The sequence below is a fragment of the Phalangium opilio genome, unplaced genomic scaffold (assembly GCF_054372755.1).
Source record: "Phalangium opilio isolate 3A_F unplaced genomic scaffold, DU_Popi_V2 ptg000039l_2, whole genome shotgun sequence".
Classification (NCBI taxonomy): Eukaryota; Metazoa; Arthropoda; class Arachnida; order Opiliones; family Phalangiidae; genus Phalangium; species Phalangium opilio.
The window spans coordinates 4,452,301-4,470,061 of NW_028324163.1; the positions used below are offsets into that span (position 1 = coordinate 4,452,301).

A 17,761-nucleotide genomic window follows, 5' to 3' on the forward strand; every position below is an offset into this window, starting at 1 on the left:
CCTTAAGGGAAATTTTTTTCCCTTTTCATATAAAAGATGGAGCTAATTAGGTCTAATTTTATTTTTTTCCTAAGTTAAACTTAATTATAATTTATTTCAAAAGAATTTAAAGTTAGGTTTTAGCCGATAATTTATAAATTCATTGATTTTAGTAAGTATCGGTCTAAAGTTCGTGACAGCTGACAGCTGTCAGTGTCAGCTGGTTGTTGTAGTTAGAAGACCATGCCGTGTAGGGTTCGTTTTTAGGTGTCTCACCCGGTGCCCTCGGCCAACGATAACCGCTGATTAGTGTTAATTTTTTGCTTAAATTAAATAAGTTTTTGTTGTTTAAGGTAGATTAATGCAAACTGTACGCATAAGGGTTCGTTAACAGGTTTCTAAACTGGTGTCACCGGCCAATGATAACAAATACCTACATCATTTTGTTTATTGAATTTGCTGGTAAATTAATCGATAGATCACACGATCACTAAACATTGTCAACAAACCAATTAATATTTTTTATTCGGACTCTTCCAATCATTGTTGTTGGGTAACTATTAATTTTTTTATTATTTTTTTAGTGCTTATTTTTAAGTTACCTAAAAAAAATTAAACGATGACCAGTTTATTTATATAATGATTATTTTAACATTGCCCAAGAAAACAATAAGCAATAGCCGGTTTTTAATTCTCACAAGGTGCCAATGATAACTGCTACGAAGATAATTTTTTGTCAAATTGCTGGTAGAATAAATGATTGATTAAATCACACGATCACAAAACCCTGTCACCAAACAAACCAGAGCTGTGCTAATTATCTGGCAACTAATTGAATTGGAATTAGCAATTGGACAATTATGACTTAATTAGCAATTAGGCATAGAGGCTAATTAAATCCCTTTACACACTGATAAACAAATAAACCCTGTCAACTCCACTCTTGGACTACGGGAGCATGTAGTGGCGTTTGTTTTAACTTAAGAAAGGTAGATATTTTTTTTTAAATCAGGAAATAATAAGTTTCGGATCTTTTACAAAAAACATGATAATTTAGGAAATTTAATTTTACTGAGCATAGCAACTGTCCAGTTAGCTACACCTTTTCGACCCTGGGAGCATCTAGTGGCGAAACCACACCATTTATATGATTTAAAATTCGACAAAATTTCATTGAGTTATGAAGCTTGAAGAAATTGTTTAATTTATTAATATTTGCTTACAGCAATTAATGATACATTCATATTAGTATAAATTGTTTATTTGTGTTAATAGGACTTAAAGGGATAAGAAAATGCCTTTATGAAATATATTTGTAGCTTTAAACGGGTCAACCATTTTTTAGATAACTGGAAAACTAAATGGTTGCGAATTAAAAAGAATGGCATAAGGATGGTATAGTTAGTTTATTTTTTTTTTAAAAGATAACAAAATGGTTGGGAAATCATTTCCTATGTTCAAGAAGTAATGAAATGACTGGTAAATCTTTTTCTTCAGTTAAAGGGATAAAATTTATTAAAATGGATTAATTAGAACGAACATTAATTTATTAAAATGGATCAAAAAGAATGGATTAATGATGGGAAAGTTAATTGAATTTTTAAAAAATAGCAACATGGCTGGGAAAATGAGTCTTCAATTCAAGGGATAAAGAAATAACTGGGAAACGTTTTCTTAAAGGGGCTAACCGGCGCTGTTGGGGTGAAGTCCTTCCTTAGTTCAGGGGGAAAACACCCAGCTCTTTGGCCATAAGGAATGGCGTCACCGTCGCGGTGGGCGGGTAAGCAATATGTCAACCAACAGTTTGAAAGAAATTAAAAGAACATCAGATAAAAACACAACCCCCTAATCAATCAAACAATAAAATAAAACCTCTACTCCCAGAAATACTAAACAACTCATACTCATACAAAAATACTTGCCCCGTTATTAATAAATACAAAGCCCCAACAGCTCTGGCCAGCCCCTTAAGTTCAAAGGATAAAATTTTTTAAAATGGATTAATTAGAATGGACCATTAACCTATTAAATAGATCAATAATGATAAAAACAAGTTGGGAAAACCAAAATATTACCTCTCCGTGTCGAGAAGATTATATAACCTTAAGTATCCAATGAAAACGTCGACCTTTTAACCCTCATCCTTTCCCGCGCTTTGCGCTTCCGCATTTCATCCTTACTCTCAACATTATCTTCCTCCATTTTACATTCAAAAATCAAATACTCACAAAAAGAAGTGGCAAAAACCTGCTGGCTCTTTACAACCACTATTACGAGAGCTAAGCCTAGTTTTTAAACATCGCGCGCGCGTAAATTCGATCACCACCTATCAATAAAAAAATTAGACTTGCGGAGTCGCGCGTGCCGCGTGCTCACGCGCGCTCAAATCGTGACGTCACCGGGGTATATGGAGTACCGCGAAATTTAACTGTCAAAATAGTTTGAAAAAATTCTGCCAGTAGGTTCTGAAAGCCGGGGTTTTAATAATATTTGAAAAATTATAATGCATTATATAAATAGATATTCTGAATCAGAAAGATTTGATCTTTCAGATGGGAATAAAACCTTTTAGTTTTAAAAATAGCGATTTTTGGTGACTCTAACACTTTAAGGCTTTTAAGAGATTAATGAAAAAAAACCGATAGTAACTTCTTTTCCTGTGCCCCAATTTAATAAAAGTGTTAACTTTTTTAAATGTGGCTTAATACTTAGAATGAGGTTTCCATATTGGTGGTTGAGTTGGTGGTGGTGGTGGTTGAGTTGGTGGTGGTGGTAGTTGGGTTGGTGGTGGTGATGGTTGGGTTCGTGGTGGTGGTTGGGTTCGTGGTGGTATCATTGACCGCCAACGCGTCGTCTACCATGTAACCGTATATAAGTCAACTATATATGCTTGAGCCTTTAACACCTTTGGCTGATTTGTGTGCGATATACTTTTTTATATTTCATTTTGGTCTTACATGCAGAGATTCTCTGTCCTACAATTTCAGTCTAATATCCCCTTTTCTCTAGATACTTTTATACTATAGAATATCTTTCTACCCCATTGCCAATATTAGAACAAAATTACGCTATGAAAGCCATGGCGATAACAGGCTCTAACTAAGATTGCTTGCATTAGGGCTACCTAGGGATAGTAGGGAACTTCACTGTCTTTTTTATTTTCAGTAGGCAGCTTCCAGATGGGATAGTAATACGTCACACCCTCCCAAGTCTTACCGCTGTTCTGGTAGCCATATTGAGTGGTCTCGGCTTCATTCCTGCTTTAAACCCACCAATATGGCAGCGTAAATTATGTCACGAGACACAGCTCCAACTGAAAGCTCTCTATAACATTTTATTAAATTTAAAACTAGTTTCCCTAAATGAGAACTTTAACAAAGTGCTTAGAAGTTTTTAGGTAGCTCCAGGAAAAGCAATCGAAAATATTTAGTACCTCGATTTTGCGGAGAGTCCCGCATTATGTGGCCGGCCTTCTTACACTTATAGCAGGTCCGGATCCATTGCCACCGTCCGCGACCGCCGCCTCGTCCTCCGCCCCGTCCACGACCTCCGCCCCGTCGACGACCGCCGCCCCGTCGACGACCGCCGCCCGTCCGCGACCTGCGCCGCCTAGTCCGCCGCGGCCGCCGTAAAAGTAGGCGTTGACTAATTATATTTTTGCCTTCCATTACTAAACCCAAACCGACAAACAAGAAATTTCATTGAATAGTTTACAATCAATTACTTTCTATCTAGTTTAAAGTTTGACAATAAATTTAAACATTATAACTTAAAATTTTATGACTTAGCTTCAAAACCTGTTAATTAATAATTTTAACTATTAAAAATTGTGTTTAAAACATACTTACGAGGTTGATATACGGCTTGCTTTAAATAAAGAAATTAGCTTTGGCAGGGGCTTTAGTAATACTACTTTCCCGCCAAAAAAATTCTCTGGAATCCCTGGGCTAGGAGAAGCAGCATAGAGAAATAAAACGGGATTGGAGACTGATTTTACAGCAACGTTTCCAGTTATAATTGCCCCATGCTACTACTCCAGAGGGCACTAAATTCACGTAGCTTATTCCCTCGGCACTTGACAGCCTTGGCTTCTATTTCGGCGGGAATTGTTCCAATTTACACTTCGTTCCGTTCTCTTACAATTCCGCAGACTTGTAAAAGAATATTAATTGCCACGAATCTTAATTTTTAAGGTTTTACATGATCTATAAACTAAGTATTTTTGGTTTTTTTTATGTTCCTATTGTACAATAACTTCTGTTCTCATTTCAGATTGTGAAATTGTTTTTTTTACTCTTAGTCTTAACAGGTTTCACTTTCTCTTGTAATTATATAATCTTCATTAATTTATATTGTATTTTTTTTTCCTTTTACAATTTGCAATTCTGTCAGAAGTTTTTTTTTGACACTGGGTTCTTTCTGTACGCCTAAAAGGTTCCCTGCGTACCTTTTATTCAGCCAATTCTTTGTGTTTGGCAAGTGGGTTCTCTGTGCTCTCATTAATTGGGTTCTTTGTGCTCCCATTAATTGGGTTCTCTGTGCTCCCATTAATTGGATTTCTTTGTGTTCCCATTAATTGGATCTCTTTGTGTATCCAAATTGTAGGTTCCAGTGTGGGATTAAGGTTTCCTTGTGACCTATTGCAATCTGTGTCAAATACGGTACTGCTTGTACTGACTAGAACTCTGCAGAGGTTGCAAAAGATTTGCTTTCTTGTGCGATTCGTAAATTTTCATAATGTTCTGTCGGGAGAAAATAAAGAGAAAAAATAAATGCTTAGCAATGCAAAAAGAAAGAGCCCAAAATAAATTGGTACTGTTAGTTAACAGTAAAGCTTTGCAAAAAAGAAAGCTAAGCGAGTTAAGAATAAGGAATATTATTTGAAAAACAAAGATAATTTGCAGAAAAGAAATGCAAATAACTATGTATTGCGTAAATCTGCGCCTCTTACAGCAAACGGTGGTAATACATTATGATAAGAGAAATTTTATGTTTTTAATATTAAAAATTAATAAAATTAATATTTTAGGGGTGTTATAAGATTAAAGATAAGCCAACCAAAAAATTAGAAACACATTTAGTCAATTCAATTATTTGTATTAATCATTACAGTTTAAGATGTTCCCATTAAGAGGGGGCGCCTGATTCGCTGACGTCATAGGAAGACTGTGGCGCGTCATGTACGTTTCACTGACGTCACAATAATATTGGGGGAAAAATGTGACGCCGTGTTTGATTCATTGACGCCATATTTACTGGTCCCATGTCTGATTCATTGACGCCATATTTACTGGTGCCATCTGGCACGATGCTGGCACTGTCTGACGCCAGTGGGCCAGAACCAATACTTTCTTACTACTGATTGAGATACGCAATTTTCTCACAAATCAATTGGGCGACCTATATTGATTTCGAGTTCTCTTTTACCGAAATTTAAAATAATAACACAAACATTTACACGATAGTCTTGATCTATTACACCACCTACGATAATTGGAATACGGAAAAGATAAAATATATCAGTTGAGTTTGAATCAACTTCATCGTACCACCGATATGTATAAAATTCCGTATTGCAAGTCCTGATTTTCTAAACTTGAAATATTTCTATCAATATAATTTAGTTGAAAACGTTGTCAAATACTAGATTCAATTTAAAGGTGTGGTAGAATAACATTTAAAACGATTTTTTTCTTCTTTCGAATCTCGTTATCTTATCTTTAAACATAATAATAGTCTGTCAATGCGGTTTTTAAATAAAGCCCACCAGTTTTGATATAGAACCCTCACCCATACTATTTCAATGGGACTTTAACATAGGCTTGCTGAAATCTCACTAAATTTAGGCAAGAACATCACATCCCTATACTCAATTAGTTTGAGAACCAGTGGAGTCTTGAAGTTTATTAAGAAAAAGAAACTATGGTTAATGAAACGCAAATTTATTTAATAAAAAAGACAAAATTAACTTGAAATATAACGCGAGTTACAAAATTTCCTCTCGTGAATCCTCGACCCCTACCTTGTGGAAACCTCTATTGAACTGTCCTTTTTTGGCGCCTATTTTCTCAAAACTTTCTTTATCTCCTACGATGTCGAGCCCTCCTTGTAAAAACCCATGCGTCACTAAGTTGACCGGCTCTCTCTTAAAAGTCCCAAAAAAATTCCAAAACAAGATGAAGAAAACCACAACTACTTCACAATTCGTTACACTCCCGGGCCTTGAGCATGCTCATCAAAATTCAAAAGAAATTAAACATTTATGATAGGATTGAAATGAAATTACACAAACTCAAATTTCCAAACAGAAATTATAAAATGACATTAATTTTAACATTAAACATGTTATTCGTTAACCTCCAATAAACACAATAATTTCACTGCGCGTCTTATCACTGTTTCCGATGGTAGCTTAATGGAGCACGATCTAATGTGTCCATCGCGACCGATATGCGTTTCTTCGACTCTAGCGATTCTCCAAAGTTGTCTGGGGACCTTTTCGTCCGTGATTATGACTACGTCACCCGATTTTAATTCACGACCCGTTTTTACCCGCGTTATTTGGTGAGCGCTCTTTAGTTCCAATAAATACTCGTGCCTCCAGCGGTTCCATAATCGATTTAATACCGTTTGTTGATAGGTCCAACGTTTTCTAAGTTCATTCGCGCTAGAATCTTTAAAAGTTCTGGGATATGGACTAGCCGTGATTCGACGGCCAATCAAAAAATGTCCAGGTATTAGAGGTGCTGGATCCGTCGATTCGTTATTGAGATAAGTCAGCGGTCTACTGGTAATAGTAGCTTCCGCTTCTGATAGGACCGTGGCCATTTCTTCGAAATTAAGAAAAGCATTGCCCAAAGTCTTGCGCAAAAAGCTTTTAATAGTTTTGACGACTCTTTCGTAAAAACCACCGTACCACGTTGCGCGTTCTATTATGAATTTCCAGTGGATCCCTCTGGAACCAAGAAATTCACCTATCTTCTTTTCGTCTAGTTTCTTCCAGACCGCAACTAGCTCTCTGTCCGCCTTTTGAAATGTCTTGGCATTGTCTGAATATATGGTACTAATCAGACCTCTTCTAGAGATGAATCGCCGTAATGCCAAATGGAAACATTCCGCGGACAAACTTGAAACGAGTTCTAAATGCACGGCTCTAGTAGTGCCACACGTAAATAGGGCAATGTAGGATTTGTCCTTCTCGCCATTGGCTGGTTTTATATAAATAGGGCCTGCAAAGTCAACTCCAGTTACCACAAATGGAGCAGCTTCCGTTATCCTGTCTTTATGGAGGGGTGCCCAGGGTATCTCCGCTGGCTTCACTCTCCATTTTTTACAAGTGAGACATTCGTTTAAAACCTTTTTTGTAACTTGTCGGGCCTTTGGAATCCAAAACCCCTCTCGTATTTGAGTCAAAGTTGTTGCGGTTCCTGAGGCTGCTGGCCCATTGGGCCGAATCCCATTAGACCGAATATCTCATTGAACCGAATCCCGTTGGACCGAATATAGCCAAAATGTGCGGGTTTATTATCTTAAAATTTTCATTGCTATTAAAAGATGTATTTTTAACGACAAATTTTAAAACCGAATTAAAAACCCTCTTTTGGTTTAAAGAAAATACCATTGTCCTTAAGCTTGCGTCTATCAATACACTTTCCTATATAAATAATGATACTCTGATGGTCAAATCCCAAGTTTAAAAGGATGCCTCTATTGTAACCGAGCCGAATCAAAGACAACCTGAAATGACCCGTAAAACAATTAATATTTTGGAATTGGCATATATTTATTGTTCAAGGAACTTAATAAATGCAGCGTTAATTGCTCCAGAATCTTTATAAAAATAATTTGTTGGAAAAGGCCCGCTTTTATTATGCAAGGACCTCAACGAAAATAGAAATATTATGGAAAATCGGTTATCCTACCACTTCCAATCCTAACCTAACCAAACCAAACCAAACCTAACCAAACCTAAACTAACCTAACCTAACCTAACAAAACCTAACCTAACCTAACCAAACCTAAACTAACCTTACTTAACCAAACCTAACCTAACCTAACCTTACTTAACCAAACCAAACCAAACCAAACCAAACCTAACCTAACCTAACCTAACCTAACCTAACCTAACCGAACTTAACCTAACTAAACCTAACCTAACCTAACCAAACCTAACCAAACCTAACCAAACCTAACCAAACCTAACCAAACCTAACCTAACCTAACCTAACCAAACCTAACCAAACCTAAACTAACCAAACCAAACCTAACCTAAGCAAACCTAACCTAACCTAATCTAACCTAACCTAACCCAACCTTACCAAACCTAACCTTACCTAACCTAACCTAACCTTAACCCTCTAAAATTTAGCGTAATTTTAATAAAATTTACTTAAAATGTTTCAAATACTCAAAGGCCATTATTGCAATAGTATTTTTTTTAATTTATAGTTTCCCACACTGTCTAACGTAACTGCAATTAAGTTCAAATGAAATTAATAATCAATTGCATGAAATTATTATTACGTAGTTTACTTTTTCTTTCGGGGAATCGATCCAAGGACAATCGCACGGTAATCCGATACTCTTCCACTGCGCCACGGTGAGACGAAGGTTCCTATCACTAAATTAACTTATATAGCCTTATAAGTAATAATAATATTCCTAATAAAAAATCCCAATAGACAGAAACCGCACAAACGGCGGGATTTAAAATCATATTTCAGATAAAATCGGTCAATTGGGAATTCGGTCGAATGGGATTCGATCCAATGGGAGGACACCGTTCCTGAGTGCATCTCTTCGCGATGCGCTGACATGATAAGCATTTTTGTGATTCGATGGTCGGTTGGAAGAAGTATAGGGTGTTTGGTCTCGTACGTAAAATCCGACTCTTGAAGTCGGCCTCCAATTCTTATGACACCGTCGGGGTCAAGAAAAGGTTTCAAAATGAAGATTGTCGATTTAGTTCTAAGTTCTTCTTTATTTCTAAGCGAGACCCATTCTTCACGGAAATAATCTTTTTGTGCTAATTTTACCCAATAGACAAGTGCTTCATTTAATTCTTCCGCTTTCAAGTGCGAACCCTTGTACGTAGTCTTCAAGGCTCTTAAGGTAAAACGTTTTACCCAAGCTGTCACGCGAAGTAGCCTCCATATCTCTTCAATATCATCGATGTTTATTATTGGCTCTAACTTTTCTTCGATTCCAACCGCGTTTTGAGCAGTACTTGTTCGTATTATTCTACGTTCTTCTTTAACCGTTACCAATTTTGGTTCCTCTTCGCTTTTAATCCAATATTCTTTTGATTGTCGAAGCCATGTTGGACCTTGCCACCATGCTTCATTATCCTTAAGCTTTTCAACTCCTTGACCTCGGCTTAAATAATCTGCCGGGTTTTTCTTCCCTGGACAGTGACTCCAGGCTATAGGGTAGGACAATGTTTGAATTTACGATACTCCATTGGAAACGAAAGGTTTCCTATGTTCAGGTGACCCTTTAATCCAGTGGATGGCGATTATAGAATCACTCCAATAATAAATGTCAGCCTCTTGGACGGGAAAATGAGCTTTAACGCGTGTGGCTAAGGGCGCGCCTAGGAGTGCTCCTAAAAGCTCAAGCCTTGGGACGGTAACCTTCTTTACTGGGGCCACTCTCGTCTTGGATGTGGTTAGGGATACGACGATCTTTCCTGTGACAGTAACGTATCTAACGTAGAGAGCCGCTCCATAGGCTCGTTCACTTGCATCAGAAAAACTATGTAGTTGGGTGTGTGAAATTTCTTCTTGGCATTGTGAGCGATAAAACCTTGGAATCTTTATTTCGCTCAGAAATTTCAGTTCTGAACACCAATCTCGCCATTCCTTTGATAGTTCTTGCGGTAAAGGCTCGTCCCACTTGACCCCGGTTTGCCAAATTCGTTGGTATAATATTTTAATCCTGATGACAAAAGGGGCTACCAGACCCAATGGATCGAAAAGTCTGGCCGAAGTTTTTATAACGCTGCGTTTACTGTCGTCCAAGATCGAGACTGCTGTCATCATTTCTTCCACGTCGTAAAAGAATTCGTCCAGTTTAGGGTCCCATGATAATCCTAATACTTTCTTCGTAGAATTTTCTTCCGAGGGACATACATTGAATCCACCTTTCATTAGGATCTCTCGTAAATGATCAGAATTTGTTTCGAATTTTCTCAAATTCATATTCGCTTCGCTTCTTGGGCGAATTTAAAAGCCTTTTCTTCATTTTTGTCGTCAGTGGTTACGTCATCCACGTACGTTTCGTTTTCTATCTTTTGTACCGTTGTCGGGTATCGCTCTCTGTATTTGTTTGCGTGATGTCTTATCGTCGCCGCCAAGAGAAAAGGGCTTGCGGATGCTCCAAAAAAGAACAAGCGTGAATCTGAAGGTTATAACTTTCGGTGTATCTTCAAAATTTATGGGTTCTTGGAACCATAAAAACCGTACTGCGTTTCTGTCTTCTGGGTGGAGCCTTATTTGAAGGAAGGCCTTCTCAACGTCAGCCGTAATTACTACAGAGTGCGATCTAAATTTTACTAGCGTTTCGAAAATGTCTGGATTCAAGTGAGGTCCCGTGTGTATGCAGTCATTTAATGACGACTTTCCTTTGTCGTGTGACGAAGCGTCACAGACTATTCGGACCTTGGCTGTACTGCGTTCTCTGTTTACTACCAGCTGGTGTGGTAAATAATAAACCGGTCCTTCCGTTTCTTCTATCTCCCCTTCCATAGGTTCGATTATGCCCTCCTTTAAATAGTCTTCTTTTATTCTTCTGTACTCTTCTAGAAGGTACCCATCGTCTTGATGTCGTCGGGAGAGACTTAAGAGTAGTAATTCAGTAATAAATCTTCCGGAATCTTATTCCATGGACGCCTGACAGTGTGTAGCGGCCATCTTCAAACTTTACGGTACTTTCAAACGATGTTTTGGCCTTTTCCTCCGAGTGTTTTATTTTAATTGCCGAGTCTTTGATTCCAAGTGATTCCAAGTCGAAAAACTTGCACAATTCTCTTGAAATTTCTTCTGATTCCCCAACCTACGCATGAATCGGATTAAGCGCGCTGACCGAATGCATTGCCTGACCTTCTGCTTGGTTAGAAAGCTCTAAAGGTCCGACAATACTTTCCAAGGCCGTGAGACCATCTTCGTTAAGTTTTTCTATTCTTCCTGTTATAACTCTCCAGTAGTTGTCGGATCCGGTTAAAAGAGAAATGCCGTTATCTTCTTTTGAGAGTTTTGTTCTCCAGGGTTCTTCGTATATCCTCACCTGGTACAGTGAAGAGCGCTGTGTTGATAGCTGGAGATTCAAGAGTTATCACTTTTACCCATTGATTCGGGTCCATCAAGCTTTTAACTGTAAGTTTAACTTTCCTACATGTAGCTCTAATTCAATTTCTGCGACAACTGGTAGTTGAAGTCTTCTCGATAAAGTTTCTAGTATAAAGGTCCCATGACTTCCGCTATCAAGTAATAGCCTAATCCTTTCGGTATAGAGCAATGACGCTTAACCCAAGCCCCGCCTTCTTTGCTAAGGCAACGAAGTAGCGTCCTCAACTGGCGGTTGGGTTTGGAGGACAAGCAGATTTTAGCAGACGACAGAATGCCATAGAAACATGTTATAGTTCGGTCTAGTCTCTCATTAATTTGAGATTATTTTCTTATTTCTATTGGCTACAAACGTTAGTGAGTATTTTAAAGAGTTATCTCAAACAAATAAAGATGTTGCCATACGCTTTAGTGGAAAAATCAAGGTAATCAATAAGTGTAGAACTTGGGTTTGGGTCAGATATTTCATATCCAGATATTTTCACATATCTGATCAACATGAAAAGTTCCTACACTCTAGAAGAGTTAAGGGCATATAAAAGCCATGAGTCGCATGAATTCTTCACATCTGATTTTGTTCGTCAGCTGTTAGTAAAACATATCAACAACCACTTCGTCTTCTTGGGTTAAGTAAGTTTTTTGGGGAGCTACAAAAGCCATACACCATGATTAAAATACACGTAAATTCGTCTTAGGTTAAGCATTCTCAAAATCTTAATGAGACACCAACACAACCGTGGATTATATCTGATGAGCATGGATACCATTCTCTCACTTGTGTTGCTGGGTTAGGTGAATTTTAGAGATGTTAGATGATATGCAGGAAGGATAGAGCCAAAATCAAGGCATATACCAAGAGCAAATATTAAAAAGAAAGTTTTCTCTTAACATTTTTTTAATTTTAGGTCTAGAAGTGAAAGAAGTCACAATCAAACTCACATAGACGTGGACAAACCAATGAGTTTAAGGAAGAAAGATATTCTCAAAGGTATAAGAATTAGACATTGGTACGATGAAGAATGCATGTAGAATGGTGTGAAATATCAGATTATGTATAGAGGAATTATGTGGGAAATCCAAATTATAACAAAACTTCAACCAAGAATAAATCTCAAACAAGCACAAAAATTTCAAATAAAGTCTCAAACAAGCATAGGAAAGGAAACTGTAATTGAAAACCAACATCAACTGCCAGCAATATTTTAGATCCCCCATGTTATTTTAACCTGCCAGGGTTTATTGAAAAGGTTCCAAAACATGTGGGCAATTAAATGGATAAAATTTGGTTCATTAAATAAAACACTTAATAGAAAACCTAGTCTTGTAGTCAAAATATTCACAATAAAGTGTTTAAGCTTATCAATTTACTAGTTTCTATAGCAATTGATGTTTATCTCCCATTCCTATTATTAAGTTCATCGGAGCTTGTGCCCAATAATCGCATCCATGTCTTAAGGCAAGTTTGCTAATCATGATGGGAAACAAACGCAGCTCGATTGGAAAGTAAAAAACTGAAGAAATAATTTATCGGTGCAATTAATTATTTACAGCATTGTTTTATCGATTCTTCTACTGATTATAAACCCAGTCTGCATAGTGAAACATTCAGGTATACCTCCTTATGATTTTAAAATTCAAATTAGGTTTAGATTTTATGGATATTTTGAAAAGGAAAACATCTTCGACCAATCACATAACGCTCTGCCTTCCTGTTAACAAAATTTCCGTTGCACGTTCTACATCTCGCGCAACTTTTATCAAGTCGCGCGCTAAATTTCATTCAGCATGGAGCGTGCCACGAGAAGTTTCTTAACACGAAGGCAGGGTGTTATGCGATGGATCGGTGGGGCTTATGTCAAAATCTCCATAAAATCTTTACACGCGGAAGGTGCCAGGTTCGAGCCGTGGTAGATACTTCATTTCACCATTGTGCTTGGACATAAAAATAAAGTAGATCTCTTCGAAAAATCAGATTAACCAAGTTTCTGCACGCGGAAGGTGCCTGGTTCAAGCCCTGGTACATACACGTTTTGACCATCGTGATTGGAAATAATAATAAGCTAGATCGCTTGGAAAACTCTGTATTAGTTATTACGTCAGATTTTCACGCGGAATGTCCCAGGTTCGAACACTGGAAGATACATGTTTTGACCATACATAATAATAAGCTAGATCTCTTGGAAAACTCACATTAACCAAGATTCCATGGTGTAGTGGTTATCACATCCGCTTTACACGCGAAAGGTCCCAGGTTCCAGCCGTAGTTGATACATGTTTTGACCATCGTGATTGGACATAATAATAAGGTAGATCTCTTCGAAAACTCACATTAACCAAGTTTCTATAGTGTACTTGTTATCACGGCCGATTCTCACGCGGAATGTCCCGGTTCGAACACTGGAAGATACATGTTTTTACCATCGTGATTAGACATAATATTAAGCTAGATCTCTTCGAAAACTTAGAATAACCAAGTATCTATGGTGTAGTGTTTATCACGTCCGACTTTCGCGCGGTATGTCCCAGGTTCGAACACTGGAAGATATATGTTTTAAGTACATAATGGCATAAATGTCACAGTCGCAAGCAGGGACATCGAGAGACTTTTCGGGCCCCGGGAAAGGTTATTGGTCGAGCCCCTTGAAAAATTCACCAACTCATTGGGAAAGAAAATATCTGGGTGCACAGAAGATATCTGAGTGGCTAAATTAGCCAATAGCACTCCAACCACTCTTTTCTAGTAGCAATTTAGGCACTTTTAAGCCCAAGTATCTTCGTATAGTTCGTAATAGGCCTACCTCTATAACCAAATTATAAGTTTGTACCTAATATAGTTTACGAAATACCTTAAGTCAAATTTTTTTTATTTCACTCAGCGGCCGATCATGAAAATTCTAAGCTACTTCTAGAAGACGTAGAAACCTAAAATTTGAGATTTATTTAGTATTTAAATTATAAAGTAAAAAAAATTCAAAATATTGATATTTCCTTAAATGGTTTTTTTTGTAAAAACCACCTATAACAAGTTGGGAAACCAAATGAAACCTCTCCGAAATAAGAGTTTTTTCATAAATAATTAAATAAATATAATTTATATAATTTATATTATTTTAATAGTCATTAATTTACCTTAATTCTAGTTAAAGTTTTCCCTGGTGGCAAATATTGTCGTTTTGTTGTGGTAGAGGAATGGGACTAGTAATCCACTTGAATGTGTATTGCTTCAAGTGACCAATGGCCATTTTTTTCAACTTATTATAATGTTCTGTTGTTGTGATTTTTGCAGTTTTCGTTTGTAAAGAATCGTAAATGTATAATTGATCTCTTTTTGCTATTCAATGCATCCAATGGTCACTTCTACCCACGGTTCGTGGTATTAAAACCATTATAATACGTTTTGGATTACAGGTTCCATTTTGAGCTCCTATGTGCTGTAGCACTGATGTTACGGGAGAAAACATTCTGGTACTTTCGTCTTCTAAATCTTCAATAAATAGTTTTTGGTACACAGATGTTGTGACAATAACAAAATGTTCTTCTTTCTTAAAATATCTAAGAAGATAAATTATTGCTTTGTTTAGTAAATTTCCATCTATATATTGGCCTGGTAAGAGGGTGTCATAGCGCTCAGGGCCATTCATGAAGTGTTTCTCTCATGTTTCATCACAGTGAAAAAAATTGTAATCAAGGGATCGCTTGAAGCTTTCACTTTCAAAGGAAATATTTTTCTTGATTGTGTTTAATATGTGTATACTAGCCTTTCTAGAATCGTGTGAAGCCTAAGATTTATTGCTTTTTACTCTAGGAAAACGATGTATTTCATGAGCTTTTGTGTAACTTGCCTGCACTACTGGTGTAGACGGAATATTGAATTTATCTTTATTCCTTGAAACCTTCAAATTGCGTGTATTAGAGGTTGCATTGCATTTATTACCCCGTCTTTTTTTATTTCGTAGTTCAATTAAATTGTAATGAACTATTTTTTTATTTTCTAATTGCGAGCTCTCTTCGGGTAATTTGTTTTGTAAAAGAATGACTGCTTTGACGTGAAAGCAATCGGGACCGTCCTGCAAGAGAAATATACCAAATCATCTCTTACGTCAACAATTTCAATTTTCCCACTGTATGGGCTTTGTATCAAAATACAATTGCTCCTGCTTTCGAAGCTAACCAAGTTCTTTTCTATAAATAACGATGCAATGTCGTCAGAGTTGACTTTTCCAATAAGTTTTTCGTCGTTTTCTAATAACTTTCCGTCACTAACGAATGATACTATATTATTTATTTTCGGAAAAATTGAATCTCTTCCGATGTCCTGTAACAGGCTATTAATAAGTGAGCCTAGAAGAATGAACTGGTCCTAAGAATCAGTGAACCTTCCCTTAATATTTTTACTACTGATCCTCCAATTTGATGTGAAATCCGTGAATATTGCATAGGACAAGAAAAGTAACTGTTGAAGAGACAAAACAGTTAACTTTATTATTTATATTGGCAACCTAAATTAAAAAATTGGGAACTTTTCAATATCACATAAATTATCACTTAAGGTTAAACCACTATTTATTCAATGACATTTGTAATTCAAAATCATTTTGATCCTATTCTGAATGGGGTTTATTTGTTTAAACTCTCCCTTTCTTTATGTGATAGCAGGGGCGTCGGAAGCCGGGGGCAGGGTGGGCTCAAGCCCCCTCGATTTTTGAACCTGGGGGGCTGAGCCCCCTCAGAATGTAGGCCAAAAATAAGTATAAATAATATAAATGTTAATAATACCAGTAAAAATAAATAGATTTTAAAATCTTATATTATTCAGCTGTAATTAGGTGATCCCCGTGGCTCATAAACAAAAAAGGCATAAGTTTCCACCGCTCTCGACAAGTGCTAGGGCCCGAGTGAAAAATATTTTTGTTACTCTCGAGAGAGTTACGCCTATAATAGATCCCCCACTGCCAAGACAATGAACAACCCCCCTTTCCTAAATAGGCCCGATCCACAATGCGGATAGAGTAGATTTTACTTGCTTTTCTCAAAATCTCACTAGCGGCTATTCACAAATGTTCTATGGCAAAAATCGTCCAATTTTGATACTTCTCTCAATTTAAGCAAAGAGAATATACCAAGAGAAGCAGAATCTTTGTAAATAGGGACCGGCTCTGAATTTGGAGAAACTAGTTCCGGTTGTTCACGTGACCGTGTCGTCTACTTAAAAATTACCTTTTGTACGTCAACGGTCAACCCAGAGATCAACCCTTTGCCACCATTAAAAATTAGCAGCCGACATAATTTAACCAATAACATTGTACAAAATGTCAAAGAACAAAATCTGTTCTTGAGTGGTTAACGAAACGAACTGATTTAACAAATATTTCAAGTAATAAAGACAACCAAAGTATTGAATTATTATTATTGGGTGAGAGGGGGGCTCACGTCCTTGCACCGATGCCAGAGGCATATTGTGCACCCTCAGATTCAGGCCTTGAAGAGACCTGTGGCCGCGGTGCAGCGTAGAATTCGTTCCACCGTTATGGAAGAGACCCGCGAGGGCTCCACAGTATGTGAATCGAAGTGTTCTAATCTGAGTGAGGCGAAGTAATCGCACTCGCACAGTATGTGAAGAGTTTCTTCCTTCTCCCGACACGACCGGCAGAGAGGGTCGTCAGCAAGGCCCATCAGATGGAGGTGTCTATTTAGCCGACAGTGTCCGGTCAAAAGACCGGTGACCAGCCAAATATTCCATCTGCTGAGCGTAATAAGGTCCCTAGCCCTAGACCTGCAGGGGCCATTGACAAACTGTTTCGTCTGTCTCTGGCCCTCACCCTCCATATTATGCCAGAGCTTATTTTGAAGGACAGTCAACGTGTGATGCAGACTCCGTCTAGCGTATGGGGACGACCGGTGCCGGTCCCAAGAACTTGGCCTTCGCCCCCTTTTAGCAAACCTATCGGCTTGCTCATTGCCATGATGTCCGCTATGCTTCGGCACCCAGTACAACTGGACCCTGTTGCGGGACGCCAGTCGCGCAGGCAGATCAAGGCAACTGCGCATCAGTTGAGAAGTTATCTGACACTGGTTCAGCGCTTTAAAGGCGGCCTGACTGTCAGAGTAAATTCTCACAGTCCCCCCCCCGGAAGAAAGGCTGCATATATAGTGCTTGCTCAAAGTGAATTTTCATTTATTCGATATTAACTGAAAATATTTTTTACGTTGAAACGGATTATAATTACCGTGCGTAATACTTGACTATGCTTATAAGTTTCTCTTTTTTAAAATGACTAATGGGTCAATAAGTGAAACTTAAAACCAGTAGAATTTACCCAGCTTACATCAAAACAAAATTCAAAATTGCATTTTGTTTGATTGTGTACGTGAATAAGGACTCCCTGATTTCATGTCCACCTTTGTTTGAAACTTTCCCATTATTCAAGGATTTTTCTCAA

The 17,761-nt window shown here is 37.6% G+C and overlaps 2 protein-coding genes across 2 annotated transcripts; both read right to left on the bottom strand.

Annotated features, from left to right (window-relative positions):
- Positions 1 to 3,436: 3,436 nt before the first annotated feature.
- On the bottom strand, positions 3,437 to 10,127 carry LOC149680660 (uncharacterized). The gene is made up of 6 exons (XM_089834613.1): positions 9,506 to 10,127; positions 8,760 to 9,400; positions 6,376 to 7,356; positions 6,002 to 6,124; positions 3,704 to 3,710; positions 3,437 to 3,624 (listed from the first exon to the last, which is right to left on the bottom strand). The coding sequence occupies exons 1-6, from the start codon at positions 10,125 to 10,127 to the stop codon at positions 3,437 to 3,439; spliced, it is 2,562 nt and encodes an 853-aa protein (XP_089690739.1).
- Positions 10,128 to 10,241: 114 nt separating this feature from the next.
- Positions 10,242 to 11,338, bottom strand: LOC149680661 (uncharacterized). The gene is made up of 4 exons (XM_089834615.1): positions 11,263 to 11,338; positions 11,079 to 11,219; positions 10,874 to 11,018; positions 10,242 to 10,815 (listed from the first exon to the last, which is right to left on the bottom strand). Exons 1-4 carry the CDS (start codon positions 11,336 to 11,338, stop codon positions 10,242 to 10,244), a joined length of 936 nt encoding a protein of 311 aa, XP_089690741.1.
- Positions 11,339 to 17,761: the final 6,423 nt, after the last annotated feature.